General features: G+C 37.8%; 1 protein-coding gene and 1 pseudogene across 2 annotated transcripts in view; one reads left to right on the plus strand and one right to left on the minus strand.

Moving 5' to 3' along the window:
- LOC139819641 (uncharacterized) overlaps window positions 1-8,438 on the minus strand; it is a 48,589-nt gene extending 40,151 nt beyond the window's left edge. The window contains exons 1-2 of one of the 2 annotated variants that reach the window (XM_071789153.1): window positions 8,002-8,438; window positions 4,198-4,726 (exon numbers count right to left, since the gene is read on the minus strand). In XM_071789153.1, the coding sequence (XP_071645254.1) occupies window positions 4,198-4,510 (313 nt within the window). In that variant the 5' untranslated portion in view covers window positions 4,511-4,726; window positions 8,002-8,438. Of the gene's footprint in view, window positions 1-4,197; window positions 4,727-7,890 lie in introns of both variants that reach the window. The other variant, XM_071789154.1, reaches the window with a different exon arrangement.
- A 2,949-nt stretch (window positions 8,439-11,387) lies between these two features.
- Window positions 11,388-26,081, plus strand: LOC139819176 (uncharacterized; annotated as a pseudogene).
- Window positions 26,082-27,705: the final 1,624 nt, after the last annotated feature.

The following is a 27,705-nucleotide window of genomic DNA, read 5'->3' on the forward strand; positions in this document are numbered from 1 at the left end:
TAAAGCTAGATCTACATCTATCGTGAAGTTTATGGTAAGCGATCGTAATGCTCGTCGTAACAATGTAAGCTCATCGTATGAGTTGCCTCAGTAGTCAGTAGTCAGTAGTCAGTAGTCACAAGTGTCGGTTAACTTTTAATCTTAGATTAACTTACTCTTCGTCTTTTTCTAAAAGGGGGACGTTAGAAAGAGACGAAGAGTGAAGGCTAATCTACAATATGTGCTCTTTGCTTCCATCCTGTTTTCTGCTCTTAACCTCTTTGCGACTATCTCGTATTTCGCAATTCCGTCGCGTAACGTGATGTTTCTTGTCTCTTCTGAAGTTCGTCAATTTTTATCTTTGGCGACAGAGAACAAAAAACATCGCGTTACGCGACGGAATTGCGAAATACGAGATAGTCGCAAAGAGATTAAGAGCAGAAAACAGGAAGCAAAGAGCACGTTGTAGATTAGCCTTATCTAAGGTTAAAAGTTAACCGACACTTATGAAACTGGGTCTAAGAGAGTCATAGTTACTCCCGCCGTTTACTCGCGCTTGCTTGAATTTCTTCACGTTGACAGGGCATTGGGCAGAAATCACATTGCTTATCCTTAGATAAAGGGGATCATATGAATATATATATATATATTATAGTTAAAGTTATTTTTTAATTAAAGAAATAACAGCAAGTAAGTTTTAAATCCGCAAATGGAAAAGACACCGTGCTCCGCTTGCAAGTTGTAAATTCAACCTGTATGTTTAGTTCCCTAAAAAAATTATTTTTATGCAGCTGATCATACTTTCGTGTAATCACGCGCGCGATCAAGCGCTCACGCGCGTGCATTCATGGTCGCCTCGGCGATTAATCCGCCCAGCGTATTGACCAACACCTTGACATGAATCGCTTGGTGTGTGCAACACACGGGGTTGCGCCGGGATTAGGGGCGGACTTCGTTAGCAAGCGATTGTAACCAAACACGGAGAATTATGAGATGACAACATAATCTGATGGAAAAAAATAGAAAATCAAAATTTTTCATTTTATATTTATGTATCAAAAATCTGACGCTTAACGAGCGCTGATACTTGCAAAGTATTACACAGTAACTAATTCTAACGACGACCGATCGGATTATATCGGTCTAGTGTATCTTACAATGTTTGAGGTCTTCGTTTTCTACCTCGGCCGTTTATTGTCAGATCGTTTTTACAAAACGGTATCTCAACTTTCGCTGCTTTGCCATGTGCGAGCGAGCGAGCGAGTCCCCGTTGCGCTCGTCGACGTAATCTCGTCCCACGCCAATCCCGGCGTCCCGTGCGTTATGTATCAGGAATATCGCGAGAGAAAGAAACACTTCGGAGATTTTTATCCGAATCGATCGACATAAAGAGAGAGCATAGTAAAGAAGCTAGCTTTCGAGAGTTTGAACGCATTATACTTGTTAATACTATGAGCGAATTAGTTTATGTCACTCTGTCAAGCTTTAATATTAAATTACTAATAATATATCGATATCAGTAGTTTAATAATAATACATTTAAAAGCGCTCAATTTAAAAACAGGGCAATCCTAATAAATGACTGTAAAAAAAATTCAAGGTGGAACGCAATGGACAATCCGGTTAGAAGTGTAAGAGAAGTTACAATTAAAGCGCTCTCTTTCGAGAAGGGGCGAGATTTTTTAGGGGAATCGATTGAGACGCACTTTGAACGAGTATAATATCAACACTTTAATGTATCAATTTAACCAATACACAAGAGTGATTTGTTCTTATTTATAATAAACAACTAGTAATAATTGTCACTTACAGTAAATATGTATAAGGCGTAAAGCAAATAAAAATTTTGTAACACCTCACGATCACATATACACAACATTAATGTCTTACCGGTGTTCTCCGTCGTCGGGTACCGGAACGCAAGACGAAAGGGAAAGAAAGAGAAGAAAAAGAACACAAACGTTTTTAAGAATAAAATATACTTGCAAAAGAACAACAAGATTTAAAAAATAAAAATCCACGGATGATATATGAATTATAATGTAACATATGTATATAGAATATCTCGTTTTTGTATGTATCAGTGATAAGCATGTTTTTTTTGCATTATGTCATGTTTTATGAATTTACATCATTTCTTCGAGTTGCAATAAACAGTTTGTTATGATATATTTAAACTAAAAAACTAAATTATAGAAACATATTATGATTCAGACTAAGAATTTGAAGTACATTTACATGATTAAAATGTTTAAAATTTTTACATTATTAAATTTACATTTTTTATGTTTACATTATTATTAAAATGTAATTCATGGCGGCTCATTGAAAAGAAAGTATTGTCAGACGTTGTTAATACGAGCGGGGGGTATTATTTATGGCCATATGTCATTGACCACCTACCCGCGCCCGATGTAATTAACTGAATGGTTAGCGCGCTGTTTGTCCCTTCTAGCACGCATTTTCCTCTGTCTTTCCTTCTCCTGCGACTAGATTTTCTTCTCTCTCTTTTTCTCTCTTTTCCCTCGCTGTCTATTTCGTTCGATGCGCCAGGGAATCGTCGTGAGATTCGTACATTCGCGTACGTTTCTGCGCATAGACATTATCGCGAACGTACTCGCGGCATTACAAGCCGGGACGATATTAAATTATAATTCGCGACACGCTCTGCCGCGTTACCTCATGTATACCTCATACTTTGCTTCACTATTTATAGGCCGACGCTCGCGCTCCGCTCGTTCGTTCGTACTTCTTGCCAGCGAGAACTATGAACCGGCGCGGCGCGGCGCCGAGAGAGTATACGCTAACACGCTCGCGAGCGCGATTACGGCCGTGAGAAATTGTTGTTGCCGCCGTGGCAGATGTAACGTGTGTGGATACGCCGCACCCGAGAAAATTGAAACGTTTCTATGTAGATTATGCGCGAGGCCACGTCTATATGTGTTCCTGGGCGTTGAGTAATACCTGTCGAACAGTCCTTGCGGCATCACGTTGCGTCGTCATTGCATTTTGCATTTTGATGTTTCACAAGAAAAAGCAGATACTAATAGATATAAAACTGAGGCAAATATCTCGCAAAACAGTTTTATACTTATTTGATCAAAATCGTCAAAATATATGATGAAAAAAATTTTCGTAAATTAAGTTTCTATTTTTTTAGTATTTTCTTGAGAGTCATTATCATTATTAGGGATCGTTAACATTTTTTTCCTGAATTTTACATCTATTGGAATGTCTATATTATAAATCGTTGATCAAACTCGCGTGTAGCTCACGTCGTTCCCTGTCTCAGAATAAACGTAGGTTCATTGTTAAACTGCCACCCACGACCATCTATTACTTTCTTTTGCTGAGGTTAAATCACCACTGTGCCTACTATAACTTGATTTGATTACATGTATACAGTTAAGCGTGGATAAATAAATGGACAAATGGACGCGTGTTTTGTTTGCCTACTTGATTCACGAGAAAATCTCTATGTCGTATATTTAAATATTCGAGTCGTAAAAAAATATAATTGCACAATTTAGTTATCTTATTTAGTTATCTACTGATTGATAGAAATAAAAATCACGAATGAATTGACACGCACTTAAATGAAATCATAAACGATCTTTTTAGAATTGAAAAAGAAGCGTTTAAATCGTAGTTGTTTGCGAAGAAATCTCTTTCGAGTCAATCCATTAGTTGTAACATACTGCGTGACATGCTGTTACGCAACACCGCAATCTTTAATCCCAGATCGGGTTTTCGATACAATTCCGCGAGCACAATCGATCATCGTGATCGATACGTCGAGTCAAAGGCCGGAATGCGACAGGTAGTTAATTCCATACAGCGTCTTCGTGTGCGATTTGCCATTCATTAACTACATTTTTCGTTCCGTATTATATTCTAACCTTTTAATCATTTATTTTGAAAGTGCACAAAAATAGTATGGATTTTATTTCTATTGGAAGATATATTTACTATAGTGAATTGAAATATATCTCAGAAATTTCAAATTACTAGAAATAAAAATTACTGTTCTCTGATTTAAAAAAGAGCTTAAAAGAGGTTTTTAATTTCTTCTAGAATTACATTTTTAAATCAACTGCATTTTTTTTATGTTTTAAGAGAGAAGGAATTTGCTTCTCTGCTCAGTCTTATTTTCTACTAAATTCGTTGACGTAAATGAACACAAGAGTACAAACAAATACTATTTGAGATTGTACTTACCAGGATAGCCTTCCGGGATGACTATTTCCGGTCCCACTTTGACATCGTGACGGTAACGATGCATCAGCAGTGTAGCCGTGACTCGGAGCGATCTCTGCTGTTGCTTGTACAGCAGTATCGGCCTTCCACCGGCACCTTCGACCCTGACCACCCTTGGCAGTGAGAATCTGTCCAGGAACTCGCGCAGTGGCACGAAACCACCGCCGGAACCCGCGGCCTCGGCGGTCGCCTCTCTCGAGCTCGGCAACGAGTCCTCGCCAGTTCCGGTGGCCTCGCCGCTCGACAACGTCGAAAATTCACCACTCGACGACATCGCGACACCAGTATCTCTCACAGAGTATTCGCACCAAACTCTCTTCTTCGTTCCTTTTACATTTCACTAGTCTGCGCGGTGGAATGTATATGTTTCACGTTGTCGAAAAAATTTTCTTGTTTTATAAATGTCAGAAATCAGATAAATTTACTCTCTGTCCGCATACTTGATGAAAATGAGACACCGTCTAATACAGCACTAAGTCGTTGCATAATCCTAAAGTTTAAAAAAATTACCATTATACTTCAATCGTTTAAAAAGAAATCTTAATCTTGTTCGAAACAATTGTTACAACTTTAATAATTATAAAGTGATTTATAACGCGACGAAAAGGCGTTTTATAATTTATAATTATTAATATTATTAAAAAATTCCACGAATTGATATAACGCGATTCTCGCAATGATTAGCTTGTTTTCTGTTTGCATATAACGATATGCACCTAGCAATGTCGGAATAAAATGTATTTCCCCCTTTTTCTCCGTTATTTCAACTACCCTCGATAAGATAAAATTAGTCATTTCGCGAGGTATGACAGTCTTGACAGTGATGCGCTGGCGGCAGACCGCGTGAGCTAATGAGTGATTACACTTCGGGCGCCTTGACGATGATGATGATGATGAATTTATGACGATGATTATCTTCCCGTGGCATACCAGTGTGTCGCCACCGGTGTTTGTCTTTCAGATAAGCGGCTCTGTGTCGCGGAGAAACGTGGGCGGAATGGTAAATCGGCGTGCTCTGTTACTTGCGAAATGTCGTCTCCGTCTTGAAGTCGCTTTGAAGCCATAAGCGGCAGAAACGCGGCATCGCCGCGACACAGGACAGAACGTATCAGAGCGAATGATTTATAAATATCATTACATATCTCACAAGTCTATTACTCAATATTATTTTTTTACTCTCTTTAACCTGATATCTTAACATACCGCTAAACGAAACTGTCAGTTTTACTTTCGCTTACGACCTATTTCGCTCACTCGTACCGGCCGCCAAAAAGTCTATTACTCATATGCTCAATCATTATACTTTCTCTGGGCTACAGACGTTTTCGATTCCGCTAATCCGATTCCGCTCTTTGATTCTGTATCCCCGGGATTTTCACGTAATTAGGAACGATGATTTGTGTCCGACGTGGAATATAATTTATTCATGTTCGCTGTCATAATGCTACGCAGTCCATAATGCACTTTCTTGAGTGACTTGCACCTGCGACATTCCACGGCTACGCGCATTCGCGGCGATATTGCGTACATCGCATACGAATGACGGGAATTAATATTCTACATATGTAAGGTATGATGCGCGGGCGGGGGACTCTCCGGGCATTATCCGCGATTCCGGTCATGAATACACATGAGAATGGGGAATTTTTTTTTTTGTGAGCCCGCGGCTTCTTCCTCGTTATTCGCGATAGAATGTTTTCCCTCGCGAAACTTTTATAATCGCCAAGTAATGGGGTTTTAATTACCTGTGACTAAATCGACCGTGACGAAGGTATCGTGAATTATTACGGCGACCGGCTATGACGCGTACGTACCTTTACAAACCTCCGTTTTTCCGTGTTTCCTGTGCCGTTTGTTTGTCTTACGGATCGCCCGCATGTTAGTATGCATCTTGTACGCGAACGAATACTTGCTATTCCGCGCGTGTGCACGATCTTTTTCAGAAATCGCGTTTCCACCTTCTGTTACACACGTACGTTTATAACGGACAATTACGTTTCGACCGAAATTTTTAAAGGGACTACAAGCGATTGTGACGGGAATGGAATCCTTTTGTCAAGACTTTTTGATTTCGACTCCCTACAGAGTCTGTCTCTACTATTGTCTGCGGTTTAAAGATGACGTCCGTCACGTATGATAGACGTACTTTTGCTATAACGTTCTAATAAAGTATTTTGAGACCTATGTTTATACAACATTTTTTTATACTTTTGCTCGTAGAACATATTATTAAAGTTTGTATAAATAACCTGGGATATCCTATATTTGTCACACTTTTTAAACGTGCAATATGTTAATTAATAACGATCGATAATCTTCAATATTGAACTCACAATTTACTTTCACTGTGCTGAAACATTATATTAGATCCTCACACGGAAAGTTCTTATTAACTTATACTCAAATTAAAATCTGCTTTGTTCCTGTATTTAATTAATCATCATATAATTAGAAAGTTGCGCGCAACGCAGAAACTTTCATAAGCTCGATTAAAATCTAGCTGGCAGGGTTACGTGCTTGGCGGCACGATAGGTCTTCTGTAGGAAAATTACGTCAGGGATGCTCGCAATGCACACAACGGCCGCGTGGAAAACATAAAACATTTGCAGCTTAGAATAGCCACTAATGGGCGAATTGCTAAATCTGCACTTTCACTTCGCACTTCTATTATGCACACAAACGCGGCGAGGCTTTTTAGCTTAACTCTGCGTGAATACGGCTTAATTACTCGATATCGCGAATTCGCGCAATTCGTTTCTTGTCAGGTTTACGTCGAATTATATCATGTTCGACAAAACGGACGCTTTATAGCAAAAGTACGAAATGTGCAAGAAATAATTTCACTTAAGTCTGCTTTTCAAAGTGTCGTCCGCTTATTTCAGTTACAAGCATTGCGTACATCGATGTAATATTGAATTTATTTTTAAGAATTTAAACCCGTTAAGCGTAACTGCAAACATTGGTAAAGACCGTGTGATGTAGCACTTCTGTTAGGAAATCTTCGTTGATCTCTAACAAAAGTCCTTGAATCCCCTGCACACGAACCGTGCACAAAATGAATATCCGCGGCGTATATTCTTTTGTGCATTTTGGGATAATGTTCTAGAGGATACTGCTCATTACTTGTATTCATACAAGTGTTGTTGTTATGATCATCTTTAACTATTTTAAATAGTAAGCAGAACTAAAAGAAGCAAATAAGATAAACATCGGCGTGTTACGTATTTATATAGCAAGTCCATTATTATTTCTTTAATACGAAATTTTAACTTTTGCTATAACTTTCTAATGAAGCATTTTGAGACCTATGTTTATACATATGTAACGTTTTCTCCTTATTTCTACTCATAGAATATACTATTAAAGTTTATAGGGTAAAAAAACCTAGGATACTTATTAACGGTTTCAAAAATTAAAAACTTAGATTCTAAATTCTGTGCATATGATATAAAGCGCACAATAAAATTTAATAATAGAATGATATATGATCTTTTGAAGTGCTCAGAATTATGATGTGATTATATATATCTTTATATATTACGTTCTTGTAATATATCTTTGTTTGTTATTCCATACCCGAGGATATGAACAGAAAGAACAACGATTATCATTGACGAAATCCACTTCGAACTTCATAAAATGTTCCATTCTAACCTCTATACATCTGTGATTTTTCACGATTTTTAGAGCACATGGTGGATTTTGGAGATTGTGTTACTCGGGTCAAATTCGATCCCATTCACTGTAATTATCCTTCTCACTCACCTCGTCGATCATCGAAACTTAACGAAGCTCCGTCGTATCCATCAAAAGCGTCAATTCATATGAAGCATTCTCACACGCGTAATGTGCAACTAGAACCGATACACGTGTCGAGATCGCCCGACACAGAAGATTCGTAATATATTCATAAATATATTACGAAAACGCTTCAAATATTGTCATCTATGTCGAAACGACACCGAAGTAAAGATTCCGAGCCACTCGTTGGATTTCTTCGTCACTCGGACGCGCAATTCCCTCGTGACTCGGTCACACGAAATTTTCGGTTTCCGGACCAACGGAGATTTCCGGTATAACGTTCGGCTCTTCTCGAAGGGATCGAATGTACACGGCACGATCGACCCATCGAACGACCTGTCGATCAGAGCGTAGCTGCGAGAGGCGTTCTTGACGAAGAAGTGCCTCGACACTTCGGACGAGATCGCGCGACTAAAGTTCGCAAACCGCAGAGACGCGGCCGTGCGCTAACGCCGAGCCGTGTCTCCCCACTTCGTGGATCCCCAGTTCAAATAAACTGTATCGCGCAGGCTCGCGTGCTCGGGAATCTCTCCCCGAGTCGTCAAGCCTTTTCCTCCTTTTCCCGCCGTGACTCCGCGACTCCTTTTCCTCGACCAGCTCGAAACATCCGTTTCCTCACGATTTCCGTATTTCGAGCGTGAGATCCGCATGAGCGTTCGCAGAAATCTCGATGATTTGCAAATTTAAAATTGGAATTTCTCGTTGCACTCTTTTTGTTCTTTTAATTATCAGTGAAATGGAATAACTAATGATTTAAGTATATTATCACCGAAATGTAAAATCTATGTTTATTGTTCGATATATTCTAGACTTGTAAGATCCCAAAAGTTTTGATCTTTGGATCATCTTGATCTCTTGATTCTCCTTCGTTTAGTTTTTCTGTTAACTTTCAGATTGCAAATTGTCAGTAAATCCGATTTTGATTGGCAATCAAATCACGAACGCGATATTTGCTCACATAATTAACGGTTGCGTATTATACATCGTGTGTAATCAATTACTGTGCGTTGGTACCCCGTAATTTGAAATTTCACGTTGAATTCGAGATATCCGTGACTGGTAACCTTCGTACACCTTCGTGAACCCACAAACTGGAATGACAGGATCATAATAGTCGCGTGACTTTTCCACTGTTGAATTTCTCATCGGTGCCGCGTTACCGCAGGCACAGAACACAATATCGCTGCATCGTGGTGTCGTCTGCCGTTGTCGGACATCCAAGACAGTCAGCAATTACAAGGACGCGCATAACAGTTAATATACCGAGTTATTATAAGTATCGAGGTAATACTCGCCGACTTGAATGACTTACGCTATGTTCGCCATATGTTCGCCGAGCAGATGGCGTGCCACTTTCCGCGAATCCGCGAGATGGACCGCTACGCGGCGAATTGCACAACAATGATCGCCGTCGCGAATCAAAAATATCAATTTTTATTTGCCACCGTGCTTTTTGCAACTGTATCTGAATAAGTGTGTCACGCCTGACCATTTTATTCGGTTGAGACTATAGCCTCTTGTCCACTTGCTGCCGAGGCTCGCGGACATCGTCCTCCTTCGCACAAATTATTATTTTATCGTGCGTTTACTCGCGACGTGGACGAACTCAAATCGTCAGAGAACTCCGAGAAAGGTCAAGAAATCTACCACTGTGGATGCACTTTCCTAATATGTTCTCTCAGGGCATCAGCATCTACTTGATTAATTAAACTATACATACGTCCACAAATAATGCACGTAGCAATATTTTCTGTGAGATCGTAACACGATCGAAATGTGTAAGGAACACAAACTCGCATTCTCGAGTAACTTATACCATGTCCATACAATAAATGTTGTTTTAAAGTAAACAACATATGTTTGTCATTGCAATAGACTTCTTTTCCACACTTAGTACATATGGCAAAATTGTTACGCACGTCGATGAAATAGACCCTCAATGCTACGTGACTGCTTTTTATTTATCTGAAAAAAGGTTTTGATTATGCAGGAAATACTTGTTATTAGTAATTTTATGAATAAGATATTTTTACAAACTCTTAAAATTTGTATTTATTATATTTCTACAAACATCTCGCAAATTTACTACCGCGAAGTGATCTTAAAAGTTTGAAATTAAACGCAAAGACGACTTATGCGTGTGATTTCCTAGACGGACTTTTTGCGCTTCGTTAGCAAGTACTTTCACATGCCTATGCACGCCCAGCTATCCGATAATTAGCCCGGAACGCGGGAATATTAATGTCTGTGTTTAGGGGAGAAACGTTGCGCGAGTGTCATTGTCTTCGTAATTGTCCGTTCCGCCGCGAAATGATTATTGACTTGAGAAACGCTGATTACAGCGACGAGGCACCAAGCGTCTCATTGTTTTCCCCACGGAGCGTCATTAATATCTTTTCGCTCTGTGCCGGACCGGGTCAAAGATCGGGAGGAGTATTTGCGCGCTATAGAGCCGTCATAGACGTTTTGAATTTTATCGAGTGATATCGCGACTGCGCTTTATCTTCAGCCCGACGCACTTTGCATTTACGACTGGCGCGTGATTGTCATTTTCTTCTGGATGTATATTTACATACACGCGCGAAAAAACGAGTGAACGCAGCGAATAAATAATCGGATGTCGATGATTACGCTTTAAAGTCTCCTTAGCGCTCTTTACCTTTCTGCATTAAAATATAATATAATATGATTAAACATAAGTTGAATACATAACAAGACGGTTGATAGCAACAGAATATATTTGGCCCGACAGGTTGTGTGTGGAAGTGTGGAAGAGTCCACACTCGGATTTATCCGAGTGTGGAAATTCCACACTCGGAATTTGGTCAATTTATCTCATGACTAATAGCATTTTCCAATGAGTGAACTGAGTGCGCAACCATTTTTAAAAAATTTCTGATATAAAGAGGAAAGAAATGGCCGATTCTTTTATTAAAAGTTTTTAGTACTGTAAATTTTTTAGCTCAACAAGGTTTACCTTTCCGAGGACATTTCAACGAAGAATGTTCTAACTTAAGGTAATTTTTAAAAATGAGATCTGAAGATATTCCGGAATTGAAGTGGTGGTTCGATAAACCAGCCGGAAGTTACAAGTGACTGCATAATGAGCACATAAATGAAATGTTGGAAATGATGGCTCATGATGTTATAAACATTATTTTAAAACAAATTAAATCCGTAGAATTTTATTCTATCGTCGTGGATATGGAAACGTCAGATATTTCAAGACTGGAACAAGTTTCCATTAACTTCCGAATTTACGTTGCCGGACTTAACAATAAAAGAAACATTCTTAGGTTTCTACGAAGTAAGCAACACTAAATCGGAAACGCTGCTAAATGTTGTAAAAGATGTCTTATTACGTTTATGACTTAGACATTACAAAATTGAGAGGTCAATGTTTTGACGGCGCTTCAAATATGAGCGGAAAATGCTCCGGCACGCAATCTCTGATTTGGAATTTGGAACCTAGAGCGCTTTTTGTTCATTGTACAGCGCACACGTTGAATCTCGTTGCACAAGATGCAATGAAGAATGTAGATATAATTAATCATTTTCTCGGAGTAGCGAAAGATTTGATAAACTTTGTTCGCGATTCTCCAAAAAGAATCGCAATATTTAAAGATTTGCAAGCTGCAAGTGATGAAAATCTACCTGCTCTATCGCTGTTTTGTCCAACCACATGGAAAGAAAAATTAAGTCGTAATACTATATATGTATATTAAAATTCCAAAATTGAAGTGCCAACTTCACAGAGATGATGATCTCGGCTTCTGGTTAATAATTACGAGTTTTTTAGAATGTAAATATATAGTACCATCATCATTTTTCCTTGTGTAACGGCAACGAGAGATCGCGGGGACTGATTTACGAGAGAGTTAACACGACCGTCGCGCGGTAATGATTTTTAACCCGGCACGGCTGGTTAATTATTTCTATAATATCAGCTCGTCCGTCGCGCTTCGTTAGGTAACAACGATTTAATTCGCTGCACGTAAGGTCAATATTCCTTACCGGGCGTCACGGGGTCCCTTATTGCTACCACGGATGGTACACGGAAGCATATCGTACTCGCTGCAAGACGGATGACCTTCCGAAGGTCAGCGCCTTTGCTCCCCGCCGTCGATGGATACCGCCATATATATGGTGTACGGGATATACCCGTCCTATGCCTTCTTATAAGGCGCACGACGGAGAGAGAAGCTAATTGGAATCCCCACCGACTAAATATAAAATGGCAGATCGGCGTAATGACATGGAAAAGCGGCGGTTAAACGACTTCGGCCTTTCTTCCGCGTGCGTGCTTCGTCATTACGCGCGATCGGAGTATGCCAATCGTTAGTCGTCGTCCCGCAGAGTGAGTCTCACGCGATCGATCGAACGGCTGGACGAAACTTCTCGAACCGGCCGTCGTCGTTATAACTGTTCGCGTCGGCGAATTAATTCGCGAATTAACGGCGCATTGTTTCGCCGCCGGCATAGCGCGTCGGGATCTCACGGTCGGAATCTTTTACGTAAACGCTCGTGACTGGTATCCCGAGACACCTCCGAGATGACTACCGAAGGATATCTGGTTCTCTCCCCGGTCTGTCTCGCCTAATTAAAGCCAGGTAGCGGTAATCGTTGCGCTAGATTACCTTCACGTGTACATCGTCATTTGTTATTTCCAGTTGATTATCACGCTCCTACAAACAACTTAGATCACCCTTACTTGTCCAAGAGAAATTGCACAACGGAACACGTTATTGTTCATTACTCGGGAATATCGAGAAATCAATATTGATAGCTGTAACAATTCACACTATGCACTTTCTAATATAAAAGGAAAGATTGCTGGGAAAATTTTGCATTGAACGCAGACTATTTTGTATCTTGTTGTATTATTATTATTATTATTGTGCCATTAATTGATTTGTATTATACTTTTAATCGAGATCAGTTTTTCAGTGATAATTATTTAGTAATAATTGTGGAACATTTCTTTTAGCATAAGTCGTTTTGAGATAATTAACAACAATAATGAAATTTTGTAACATAATTATTATAACTCGCACAACGCATATTATTAGAACTTTTAATATGTGTATCGAATTTGCGGTAATTAACTATAGTACGGTCGATGTTCGAGCTATTTCTTTTTCTTTCTCTCTCTTCCTCTCTCTTTCTCTCTTTTTCTTGAACGCAGAAGAATCGGCACGCCTCGAGACTCGTTGATTATTCTATAAATAACCATGAAGATTCTAAAAGGACGGGCTCTTAATGAAAATGTCAGGGACCAGGCAAAAAGGTACCGGCGAGCGGAATTATTCGATACTCATGCGCCATTTCTTGTCGCTAATTTTTCTCGGTCTTTGTTGATTTGAGCCCTGCCAACGTATGCTTCTCGTTACGGGCACTTCTCTTCGATTGCGCGTCGCAAATGTACTTTGCTGCATTTCACGAGTTCCTCGCGCTTTCGACATTCTCGCCGGCGAATCAGCTGCATGCGGGTAATTGGGACTCTATGGCGCCGTAGTAATCTCCTATCGATCTCTTATTATTCGCGGAAGACGTGCTTTTTCCAATCCGAAGTAGAACTCTGCGGTTCGCAGAAGCGTTATGAAGCGAACGTCATTCCCGGCGCATTGTTGAGTCCTTTTGCCACAACTTCGCCGAGAAGATTATAGCAATTTCGCCTTTTATAAGTACCCTAAGTCGCGTTTTGTCGCGATGAGCGTTAAAAGCGTTCCAGGAATTGTAGCGAAAGGGATCGGCGTTGGAAATATTAGGACTAATTGGGAAGATTGTACGCAATGAACCACAGTAATGCACTTTCTTCTAACAAAAACACTACGGAATTTCAAAACTCGAGGAATTAATCTCGTGCAAATTATCTGTGAAAAATGATTATAAATTCTATGAGAAATTCTTGAGTCGAAATTATATCTTGTATCGTATAAGCATTTTAATCGAAATGCGTACATTCTTATAACAAGTACCTCGATATGTATATATTTACGATCATCGCAGGTAGATGTGACCGTTTGCTCGCTTTGGAAGGATCTGTTGTCACGACAGACCGTTGGTAATCCGCAGAAATTAATGCGTCCTGGGGAATAAACGTCGAAAGACAGATTTATGCTGACTTCGATGTACTTTGTAAGAGCTATATCACTGCGAGTAAATGCACTGGCAAATGCGTGTTAGTGCATTTACTTCGCTATAATTATACGCATAAAGACCGTTTACAAAAATTCTCGAGACGAGCATAACGATGAGACTGCTACATCTCAATTTACATATCTGTACATGATTTATTCATTTGTACTCTTTGAATATCATCTCTCTTTTAAATCTTTTATATATTACAAATATATAATACTATAACATACATATATCTGCATATTTTGATGTCGTTATATTATTTACTGCAAATAAATAATATAATATCAAAATATGTAAAAAACGGTGACTAATTATAAAGCGGTGATATAACAAGAGAGATCTCTCGAGAGATCCTGTTAGATTAATACCACACCGTGCAAATAGTAGAGTTTCTTGTCGTTTCCGGCGTTTCGTTTCAAACTTTACGCCGTGTCAAACTCGATGTTGGGTGTGCGACGCACATTTGTAAGAAATATCGGAGGAAAACCTGAACTGTCTCTCTACGTCGGCGTCGGTCGGCCGGCTGTCTCTCGCTGTTGCACTTTAACGGCGCAGCCACGCAGAAATAAGTGCAGCGGCGCGCTGCAGCGTCGTACGTGAATCGATCCAAGGCTCGCTGCGCACGATCCTTGCATTTCTGTTGCAACCGATAGAGGTACAACCGCCACTGCGTTATTACGCGCGATGCACGATATATATCCGGATCAGTTATAATATAGCTTTATAATGAGAAATTAGGATAACCATTTTCTCACAAAATACACTATATTTAATTGTTTCCTGTTCAGAGTCATGTAATGGCGAGATAGATTGAAATTCTAATTTTTCTGATCAACAGAGATACATTAGTTTCTCAATTAAAAGATTCTGCTACATATATGAAAGTCGTCGAGCGTGATTTTCACCACTTTGAGAGCGTTATGTACTTCATTATTACAGTGTCTTAAAAAAAATAAATATTTTATTTTGGCAGTTTTTATTATATTTACAATGTATTACGATTACAATATATAAAGTTCATAAAGTTAATACTAAAATAATATAGGTCGAAATATACATCGATAAGATATATGTATATCGAAATTTGTTAATTGCATATACAAGTGCGAATACATTTAATATGATAACATAAGTCAGCTGTAAAATGTGAAATTACACATAAGAAAAATAATTATACAAAAATAATATTACAGAATTTATAGTTCAAGATAATTTGCATTAAATCTGATTCGTTTCTTAATTTTAATATTAATAATTTAGCTTTATCATATAATGTTACACTATTTACGTCAGTTATGGAAAACAAATCGAATAGATCTATAAAACGGAAAGTACATATTGTAATTTCGGATCATTTTTTCTTAGAGATGATATTAGTTGCTTAGCTACTTTACGAGATGCTCTAAAATAAGGAGCAAAATAAAATTTATTGCTTTCGTATACATTTCTATATACAATGCCCAATTTCTCGCATAGCATTAGTTTCAAATATTGAGGAAAATTATTGGAGGTATATAAATCAACAGTATATTGCCAGTGTCCATGTAACGAAGTCATCCTGTATCTATGTTATGTATGTAGGCTGGGAAGGGTGTGCACACTCGACTCTCGCGGTTTAATACAAGTATGTCTCACTTTATTCAAACCGTTTACAAAATTAAGTCGCTCCGCTTTAGTATCGCGTTCGCTCAGGACCAACGCCATACCCGCTCTGCGTGAGCGGAAGAGGACGGTGGTAAAAGCACGCACAATTGCATTGGGATGTTTGTTATTTACATATGTTTTATCACATCCGTAGGATTTGATATATATTTGTAATTTATGAAACCACATATATTGCATACCGCCACACCATATGAGCACTTGTAATATTTTCGTACTCTGTACGGTACGGGCTCATTTATATTAGTTATATACCATGCTCCCATAAGTGTTTTATTAATTTATTTAAAATTCGTGGCTCGCGAAATTCTTTTGAACAATGTTTGCACATTGCTAACCCATCATCTATATCGTGGACGTGATACCCCTCGGGAGGGGGGGGGGTGTTGGGTAACCCTAACCGAATTTTTTAAGTTCGGAAAATTTTTGGGGGAAAATTAATGTTTTCTTCGGAGTTCTGGGTAGCATCGAAAAAGTTCTATATCGAAAAGTATTGCGATGCACAATTGATCTGAATTGAAATTAAAGTCTTATATTCAAAATCGTCTTAAGTATAGTCTTAAGGCGTCATCAGCCAATCAGAGGGCTGTATTAGCATCTTAAGACGTCACTTCCTCTATGAGGAAGCCAAGTGCAAATTTCTAATTTGCACCATTTTTTTCCATTAGAAACAACACTTTAATCATATGATTTGTGTTTTTAACTCATATGAAGCGCCATATTTTCATTTCCAATCTCTCTGCCCGTAATCTCTGTAATCTGTCCATATTTAAGATTCGTGTCGATCACGGTCTTCGATTAAACGGAGAAACGGATCCAATGGCCTTTGTTTGCGCGTGCTCGACAGTCGAATCCGTTGTCGAATAGTTATGTTAGGTCAAGTTGAGGTTGAAACACCATAATATTGGGCTTCATTATTGATACTCGTGTTGACCTGTGTTTTACTGATTCTAACGAAAATAGAAGATAAAATATATATTTTAGTTTAAATCACTAGAACTATTTTTCTAATTTATCACACACACACAAGAACTCGAGAACTCTTTAGGGAAGAGCCAGAACTCTATCAATTATATATTATATTGGGTGGACTTTTTCCCTCTTTTTCCTGTTTTGCCCAGATCTTTGGGGTTCGATATTATTGGTTCATCTTCAGTGGTCCTGAACTCTTCAGATGCCATGCACTCAGCGTCCAATCGATCTAGCTCATCTCCATCTTGAGATTTAATCTCCATACTTTCAGTGCTGGTTGACATGGTGGATTGTGGATGTGGGAATTTTCAATGAGGAAAATTTTGAAAAGAAATTGTGCCAATTTTAGAATTATGGTATTTCCTTCAATTATAAATTATATCAAAATTCTAAAATTGCAGTGCTAACTTCACAGAGGTGAGCAACGTGCATTTCGTAAAATTTCTGATAGAATTCAAAGATATCCGAGGCAGAGAGAGTCAATCGGAACCAATTTGTCCGAGCGGTTGCAACAGGTTCGCGAAAATGGGGAGATAAATCAAATGACAGGCAAGAAAATGTGACGTGTACTTGGATCATTCTTGCGAGACACAGGGACTTTTTGCAATATCAATGCAGGGAGTAAATGGAGCTTAATGTAAGATGCCGATACGGTAAATAGTAGCGATTAAATTTATGGCGTACTTGTGGTATACTTATATGTGGTATATTTATATTACAATATAAATAATATTAAAAAACGCCTACAAATTTTTATAATTAAATACAGATCTAAAATAATTTTTTTGGACCAATTATTATATTAGTCGAAATAATTATTGTGTTTTGACATTCTATCTTGAGCCACCACACATAATTATTTTGATGATTTGCAACGTTCAACAAAATTGAAGTAGTGCAAGGTAGAATTGTGCAAGCGACGCGGCCGATTTTACGGCTGACAAAGATCGATGCTTTTACGTTAGACGTGACGCTTGTGCAATGTAACCGCGAGGAGACAGATGATCGTAAGGGATCCGAGGAGCGAGTCATCTTGCTCTTTTTAAGCATTCATACATATTAAACGCCTCAATTTCACTCTCGACCATGTACGCACCATCTTTGGGTTTTATATTCATGTTAAATTGTGCAACTGCACGATGATGCGTCGCGTAGGTACGCTTATTTCAACGTGCGTTTTATTGCAAATTATCTTTGATCATTTGCCGCTTTAAAACATCCTGTAGTCGTGAAAATCCCAAACAAGGAGTAATTTTATAATTTTGCTTCTTCATATATGTATATATATATATATTTTTTTAAATATAATATATATATATATATAGATTATAATTAAACAAATTAAAATTGTATAATAATACACCCATTGTTGGTATCGGCCTTGGTGAGGAAGTCTGCAATAAATTATATAATTATTAAATTTGCGGAATGATAAATATTATAGATTTTTTTTTTTAATGTATACTTACACGTTACCCCACTGTGGATGCTCATTCTTAACATGTTTTGACAGGGCTTCAGCATTTTTTTTTTCAATTAAATCAAACATACGATTGCAGATACGGCACGTAGCATTATTTTCTTTGTGATCGTAACACGATCGGAATTTGTATGGAACACATATTCGCATTTTATCGTATCTAAACTTGTGTGCACGATGTAAATGTTCTTTTAAAATCTTCAACATTTGTTTGTCGTCAGGGCTATGGACTTCATATCCACAGTTACATATAGCAAACGTGTTACACACGTCAGTGAAATGATCCCACACATTTACCACACATTCTAATTTTTTATGTCCATTTATGACGTTGATGTGTAACGTTAATGTCATCTGTTTCTTTTTAAGACAGTGTTGTTACATGTTGTTACATGTTATACGCATTATTCTACCGATTGTATGATGTACGAAATATATCTTTTTGATTTACATGACTTGCTTTGATGTCGGTGAAGTTATATCGTTATATCGGTGAAGTTATATCATTTTTCAGCAGATCAAAAATAAAAAGGAGTTCTTATCGCACGCAGTCGAGTTTTATAGTTCCTGATACTTTTTAGTAATAGTTCGTGAACACGGACCATCAGCGTGAATGTAACGAGTAGTGATTGTGTAAAACGCGAACTCACTATCGCGTACCCGAGACAAAAGGAAAGCCTGAGCATCTCGCACCTCGTGACCGCGGTCGCTCGTCTGCTTCGCGCCAAGATATCCGTTGACCGCGAGCAAGATCTCCGAACGCGAGGGCGGTCATCTACCGCTCTACAAGATTTCCGTTTCGCGAGCCACGCAGACAGAAGGAGCGACTCAAGATTTCCGTCCCGCCATCCCGCGAATGCTCCGGGTGCTCGGGTGCGTGAATGCGAGAAGTACTCTATGTGCAATAAAGTGTGTTTGTCAGAATAACCCAGCGAGCGTTTTTTGAACCCTCTTTTCGCTACCTCCTTGGTTCTTGCCCCGCGCCCTGGACAGGGTGGTCCCGGCATACTTCGTGTCCTGAGGGTACCTCGGTCGCGCACGAAACATCTGTACGGGGATTCTCTAACTCCTTAACGACAGTTTCGGTATCGTTGCGCAGCTTTTTTATAATATATAATACCTGCGCAACGATACCGAAACTGTCGTTAAGGAGTTAGAGAATCCCGTACTGGTCTATTCCAAAAAAACAGTCGATCGAAAAAATGATCTGCTAACTTCCCGTAGCAGATCATTTTCTAACAGATAAAAAATAAAAGAGAGTTCTCGCATACAGTCGAGTTCTATAGTTCCTGATACTTTTTAGCGATAGTTCTGGTAATTTTGCCAAAAAAATTCATTAAAAAAAATCATCATCAAAACTTACGCAAATGACGTTCACGGCAGATCTTCGAAGTCGCATGTCTTCTTAACACCGTTTTCGATCATAGAAATTCTTTTCAGAATTCTTAGAGTTCTACTAAAAAACGGAACTCTTATCAGAACGTCTAGAACTTTTAAAAAAAATTTTTATGCGGACTTAGTCGAATTTTACGCGTTGCATCCTTGAAGTCGAATATCTTCTTAACTGGCCATTAAGAAATTAATATATTATGTCTTGCTCAACATTTAGAAATTAAGTTAAAAGTACCAATACCCAGACATGTACCTATATCTGGACACCTTTATTATTTATAAGTATAACGCGAATTAAAATCAAAAATAAAAATATATTTTTTTGTAGTTTGAAACTTTAGTTATGGTATCCAAACGTTTATTTCTATAAATTTATATTTTTTTAAAGGTATCCAGACATAGATACGTGTCCAGGCATTGGTACTTTTACCTAGTTTTAAGTGTCCGGGTATTAGTACCTTTATACTTTAATTGGATCTGAAAATTAAATAATTTCTCTTCACACGAGCCGAAATAATTAATAAGATATTTTCTTTTTTTTTTGTTATATGCAAAATAAAGATAAACTTTATATTCTACAAATTTAGATTTTATATTGGACATAATGATTAAACGTCTAATACAAAATCTAAATTTGTGCGAATTTTTATTAGAGAATTCGATAATTTGTATACAATTAAAATTAAATCCATATAATTAATTGCATCTTTAAGCTTGTCGGTTAAATGAGTTTTGATAAATGATAGCATTTATCTTGTGTTTTTACTAAATCTAGAATTTATTGGTACCTACAGTATATGATGATGAATAGTTCACAAATCAGTACTTTTTAATGAAAAGTAGATTACAGCGGATGTACTGAATAGTCCGAGCTTGTGAAAATATCGTTTTGTTATTAATGATACTACGTAAATGTAATTTTCAAAAAAGGCAAAAAAAAGGCGCCAAGTACACATTTATAATATATACATTAATAATGATACGCGAGATTCACTTAGCCGAAGCAGTCGTTTATTATAAGTTTTAGTACGATATCGGACACGCGATTTGGCGTGAAAACGATTTGAGTTTTTGTTACCGCAGAGAGAGAGAAAGAAAAAGAGAAAAATTTAGAGATTCCCGTGTATTATACATGGATTTTTACGTAAATTTAACATTGTAATGACTTAACGCATTTTTATTTTTTGATATCTTCTTTCTATATTTGTAAAGAGTGTACAGAAGAATGGTGCACGGAAAGAACGATTTTGCTGAAGTATCAAAAAATTTAGCTAGATACAGATCTGAAAATAATTTTGTTGCATCATCAAAATAATTATGTAAAACAATCAAACTGATTACTAAAATATCAAAATTTTTACGGCATTATCATCATACTTCAGCGACCTACTATAATTATTTTAATGGTGCAACAAAATTATTTTTAAGCAGAAAACCGTTTTTTCCGTATGTGTAGATTAAGGGCGTGCATTTCCATGATGCGTGAATAAGAAACTCTGCAAGTCTCTGGCTTTCGTTTGCGCTTCACAAAACCGAATTTTGTACCCGTAGTATTTAAGAATATAGCTAGATACAGATCTGAAAATAATATTGTTGGTTGATCAAAATAATTATGTAGAACTTAAACTGATTGCTAAAATGTCAAATTTTTTTTATAGAATTGTCATATTTCAGCGACTTACTATAATTATTTTAATGGTGTAACAAAATTATTTTCAGATCTGTATATTTAGCTAAATTTTTAGATACTTCAGCAAAACCATTCTTTCCGTGCACATATTTTTATCAGGGTCTAAATATCGCTAATATATATCATTAATGTAAACTGTACATAAAAGAAGCCAGTTGTTGCCATTTGTACATACATTAATCTAATAATTTCTTCATCTGAACGTTGTTGGAATATTATCGAATCATTAGAGAATCTTAATATCTTGAGTTCGACTGATCGAGATTCAGCGGAAAAGCAAATATGTATAATATATGAGAAACTTGAAGAAGTGCAGGATGTCTCTACTGAGATTACCAGGAAAAGGAACAGACTACTCTGAACATTTTTAATCCTTTAGGGGCCTGTGTACATAATTATGTACTAAAAAAAACAAAAAAAACAAGGAAAAAACAAAAGAACAAAAAACAAAACTAAAAAACTTTCATAAGGGACGTCTTTTAAGACTACCTTATAAATTATAACATTTTACTCCTACGAGATCGATGTGTGGCCTCTAAAGGGTTAAAAAAAGAGAAAGTTACGACAAATGGATTAACAACGCGTAATGAGTTAATATTTATTTTAACTGGCTTAGTAGATTATGGCATTTAAAATTATCATGTGAACGTTATATATGTATATATTTGTTACTTTATATATTACCTTTTATAAATCGCGGCAGAAAGGACAAGAGGTTCATGGACACATAGTTGTCTCATATGTTGGCGCCGAACAACCGACGACACATATAGTTCGCCTAGTTTCGGCGGATTGCACTGATCCCGTTTTGTGGTAGGTCACTAGTAGGCGAGAACCGGTTGTCTCAGTTCCATTCTACAACTGCACGTGATTTCGACGTTTGTTCTGATCATTTCCGTATTTGCTTTATACCTTACACTGACGGTATCGAAGAAGAAACGTCGATCATCGGAGATGTTTCCTCAGGATTTAAACAACGCACTGATGCTACTAGAACTGAATATGCAACTGGCATCGCCACTTTTCGCACAGTCACCGATCGCTCTACAACGCAAAGTAGGTGAGAGGATCAACTCAAGCGAATGGGTATTTCAACCCCCCCCCCCCATTGCTGCGCGGAGTCAACGTGGAGCTGCTTAATCGAAACCTGTGGCAGCAATTCTACGAGAATAATACAGAAATTATAATTACCAAGAGCGGTCGGCGCATGTTTCCGTCCGTTCAAATAAACGTAAACGATTTGGAGAAACGTGAGAATTATTTATTATGTCCTCATGAAGATAGCACCGGCTTCCGATCGCTGCCATAAGTACTGTGGATACCAGAACGGGGGCGAGAACAGCAATATGGGTGGCTGGAGTTTCGTGGGGCCGGCAGAGCCGCAACAGCCCTTTGGCTATAGGATTTATAAGCATCCCGAGAGTCCGGCAACGGGGAGCCACTGGATGGACAATCAGCTTCAATAAATTGAAGCTCACGTACAACACATCAACGACCCCAATAATAACGTGGTATTAACATCGATGCACAAATACGTTCCTAGGATCTGGATAGCCCGTTGCTTCGATGCGAAGAACTACAACGAGCTCTTTACTCATTCAACCGCGTTGTTCGCTTTCAAGGAGACGGAATTTATCGCGGTGACGGCATACCAAAACGAGAACATCGCGAAGTTGAAGATCAATAACAATCCATTTGCAAAGGGTTTTCGCGAGATGGGTCAGTTCAAGCGAAAGCATCAACGATCATCAGGCCCAATCGTATTCCAGTCCCGACGAAGGGGTCTCATTGACATACGACTCCGAATCGAATCAGCCGAACGATCCCCTCTTAAGGGTTCCAAGCCCATTAAAGCATGCGATTATTTTTTACTTTAGCCGGGGAGTCGAAGTTGGCCGGCCTTGCAACGTGGGAGAAGCGGACGCGAATCCCGCCACCGTTGCGAGTCGATCCCCGGCGCCGGGCATGCTTGAAACGCAGTGCCCGTGCACTGCGTTTGACACATGGATATCCATTCACGAAATAACTAATTACTATTTATTTCTATTTTAATTTGACACGGCTACTGGGGGCAAGTCTCGTCGAGACCGTGGACATGTTCGGACGTGTTTTGTCCTGAATAATTTCTGAAGATTGCTGATGCAATCAGCGCCGAGTTTGGATTAAATCTTTCGAGTCTGTATTTATTATATTCGACTTGTTCTTGGCCGTTATGTGATCTTGAGGAGGATTAGATGCCATAAAATTTACAAAGAAGAAGAAGAAGAAGGCTATTGGAGGCCACGGGTACTCGTGGCATGAGTCTCGTGCGTCAAGAGGCGTAATCGTTTCTATACCCGATAACTAGCGCCTACTCTCGAGGAGCCATCTACGCAGTCAGTGGGTGTCTCTGCACTAACCGATTCATCAATCTCGCATCGTGCGTGCAGTGCCCGGACCAACCGAGAACCCGGGCGTGAAGATTCATTCTTAACTTCTTTATATTTACTGCGTGTTGGGGAGCAAACGGATTGACAGCCGAGAGCTTTCCAGATAACCGTGCCCTTCCTTGGCTCCACAACTCACCAGCGGTACTTGGGCCCGTATCACTACAGGCTCTTAGAGGCGCAGTCAAATCGCCATTGACGCCACTTGGTTACTGCAGAACGCGCTGGCCACCCGACATCAGATCTTGCGACCGAGCCGTACTGAATCGGAACAGCCCCATTGCAGCGGTCCAGCGAGGTGGGAGGTGGGCGCATGACTTGACTGGGAGAGGCTACATATTCGCATCACAAAACCAGTAACTGATTCTGACCCCAGGCTCAAAGAGACTCGTGCAGAGAATCAAGGGCCTGAGATAGCCTGACTTCTTCGATACAATACGACAGTGTTCGCACCAGCGTAGTTTTCAGGCTACTTGAATCTTCGGATTCTAACACGGATTCGCCACTTTTTTCGCGTTCTTTTCTGCCACGATTTACAAAAGGTAGTAGTCTTGCCGTTTCGCAACGCGGACAGGAGCGAGGCCGTCGTGGCCAGCGTGATAACCGGTAGTAGGTCCGAGAGAACGAGTACGTGTATACGCGATCGCATACCCGCAGATCGGCGAGCGATTGGTCGGTCAGCCGCGGGTTTGGTACACGGCCAACAGTGCCTCCGATCACGTAATCTAACTAATCGTTTCCAGTTTCGCCGGTGTGAACTCGCTTCTGGTATTAGGGCCACGCGAAGTAAGACCATTTCTGCTACTCAATATGTCGTTAACCCTTTAGGGGCCTGTGTACATAATTATGTACATAAAAACAAAACAAAAAAAAACAAGCAAAAAAAAAAAAAACAAAATGAAAAAAAACAAGAAAAAAAACAAGAAAAAAAACAAAAAAAGAAGACAAGAAAACAACACTAAAAAAAACAAAAACAAAAAAGACTAAAAAAGCTCGTCAGGGACGTCTTTTAAGATTATATTATAACCTGGCCTCTAAAGGGTTAATTTAACTAAAACAATGTTAATTTAATTATTAATTTGACTAGTCAATGGAGTTAAAATAACATTATTTGTGTTAAAATAATAAATTTCGACACATGGTGATTAAAAAGAACAAAATGTTATTTAACTCAAGGTATTGGTTTAAATTTTATCTTTTGATATTTAATGCGTAGGGACAGTTATAGTAACTATACCATTTTTGATTTATATAGAGTATATAGACTAATGATTGTATGTATAAAACACTTTGTAATTAATTGTAATTGCAAGCCGTTTTATCAGACACTGTAAATCCAAGTGTTATTTCTACACGCATATACGTTTAAAAATGACACATTTGACTGAAGCTCGTTTTACATGTTTTGTTGCGTGTTAAATCAACACGTTTAATCGTGTTAATGTTCAACCGTGTTAAATGGCATCATTCAAAACGACAAGAAATGTGTAAGAAGAGCTTTAGTTAAAATAACACATTTGGATTTGCAGTAAATTAGCCGTATAGAAAAAGAATTTCTCATTATATCATAAAATTATACATTTCTTTTTTAAATGAAAGAAAGTTACGCACGTTGCACGTAACTTTCTTCAACTTTTTAATACGCCATGAATGTACTTGATGCATTAAATTATGCGTTTTACTCGTTGATATTGTTTACGATAATCATATCGTTAGATTTTTAATCGATTATACGCGTATATTTCGATGCTGCGAGATTTGTATCAATATTACTCGTATAACGAACTCCTTCCGTGAATATATTTCCGATTTAAGATCGATTTAGACATAACCGTGCCGTGCCCGTACCGTTTACGGACAGAAAGATTAAGACGTTTTACACGTAGGTATCCGGCACCGGACTATCGATGCCGGGTACCTGATCGATTTTTTTTGTTTTCACAAATCGGCTTTCGGACAAACCTGTAAATGCTCCCATGTTAATTTATACACTTCGCGATCGGATACCCAGCGTCAGTAGTCCAGTGTCGGATACGTGTGAAACGGGTCTTAGTCGAATTTCATTCGTTGCATCTTCGAATATCTTCTTAACTAGTGGCCAGATCACACTAGTAGTTAGTGGTAGAGTTGCAGGCGTTTTGATAGGAGTTTTAAGGAGATATTCGACTTCGAAGGTCTGCCGTGAATGTCATTTGCGTTTTGATGATTTTTTAAAACAATTCTAAGGTTTTGCAGTTTTTTACTTATCAGGAACTCTAGAACTTTTCGAAAGGAATCAAATGAGCTACTTAGAACTATTTTGATTTTAAATCAAACTCCTTTTTTTTTGTTTTAAAAAAAAATTAAAATTTTTTCTTTTATCAGGAACTCTAGTACTCTTCAAAATACTTTAGATGAGCTATTCAGAATTATTCGGTTTTAAAATTATATACTTTAATTTTTTTCTTCTTCTTTTCATAATTTAATTTGTCATAAAATTTTTACAATTAAATTTTCTAACTTAAAATAGATTTTGTTACAAGAAATTTTTTTTCAATTTCTTGTAACGAAATAGTTTAGTTATAAAATTCATTTAAAATTTTATTTACCTCCTCTCTCTTGCAATGCGCAATTCTGTTTCGATTTTTAATTATTACGCGTATATCTCTATTAAGATATTCTATAGAAAAACTTGATTCTTCTTCGAAGAATTTGATCTGTCGTGGATGTCGTGGATATTTGTCAATAATTTTTTAAATGATTTGTGCGTCCTCGCCTAAAGTCAAAATCCATATTAAGTTGGTAAATGCTCTAATTTTTTTGTTACTTTCAGTCAGTTCTTTTTCGAACTCATTAACTTCGCAAGATGAATAAGCAATTTTTCATCTTCTCGCTTTATTTCACAGGCTTTAATTCACAAATAAATTTTGATTTGTGAATTACACAGGATTTAATTTACAAATCAATTTTGATTCGTGGAATTACAAAAGCTTTAAATCATAAATTAATTTTGATTTGTGAATTGCACCGGCTTTAATTCACAATTCAAATTTGATTTGTAAATTACACAGGTTTTAAATCACAAATCAATTTTTATTTGTGAATTACGCAGGCTTTAATTTATAATTAAAATTTGATTTCTGAATTACACAGGCTTTAATTCGCAAATCACTTTTGATTTGTGAATTGCATCGGCTTTAATTTATAATTAAAATTTAGTTTGTTAATTACACAGGCTTTAATTCATGATTCGTGTTTTAAAGCTGGTATAATTCACAAATCAATATTGAATTCTGATTTACAGGACTTTAATTTACAAATTACCTAATATTAACTTGTAAATTAAGACTACAGTAAACCATAATTACATATTAAATTAAAAATTCAGATTTGAATATTATTAATTAAAAGGTTTCACTAATTTAAAACTTACAATTAAAGTAAAAAATATATAATTTTTATGTCTACGTGGCCTAGATCGCCGATGACAGCACCCAGGCAGTACGCTCCGTAGTTTTCGGTGTCTATATAGGTGTTCCAAATCCTCGAATTCGATGTCTACGTTTCCTAGGTCGCCGATGACCTTTTTTTCGAAATTAACACAAACATTTATTTCATATCACAAATTTATTATCGTAGTCATGTAATAATGAAAACGGAGAGGAAAAGAGGACGTTTAAAGAAATAGTATTGTTGTTACAAACATGCTTATTCATAAATATTTTTTTTTTGAATTTGCCTTGTATAATACCCGCTTTTCAAGCTGTGAATCTGATAATCTATTAAATTTTAGTAAATTAAGTGTAAAGTTGCATATGAAAAAAGCCTTTCTACTGGTGCTGAGGACGGTAATGCAGTATTGTATTTTATAAATAAGTTTTTGACCAAAGGAAATTTTTCCAGAAGATCGAATGAGGTCGACG

This window comes from Temnothorax longispinosus, chromosome 9, assembly GCF_030848805.1.
Source record: "Temnothorax longispinosus isolate EJ_2023e chromosome 9, Tlon_JGU_v1, whole genome shotgun sequence".
NCBI lineage: Eukaryota > Metazoa > Arthropoda > Insecta > Hymenoptera > Formicidae > Temnothorax > Temnothorax longispinosus.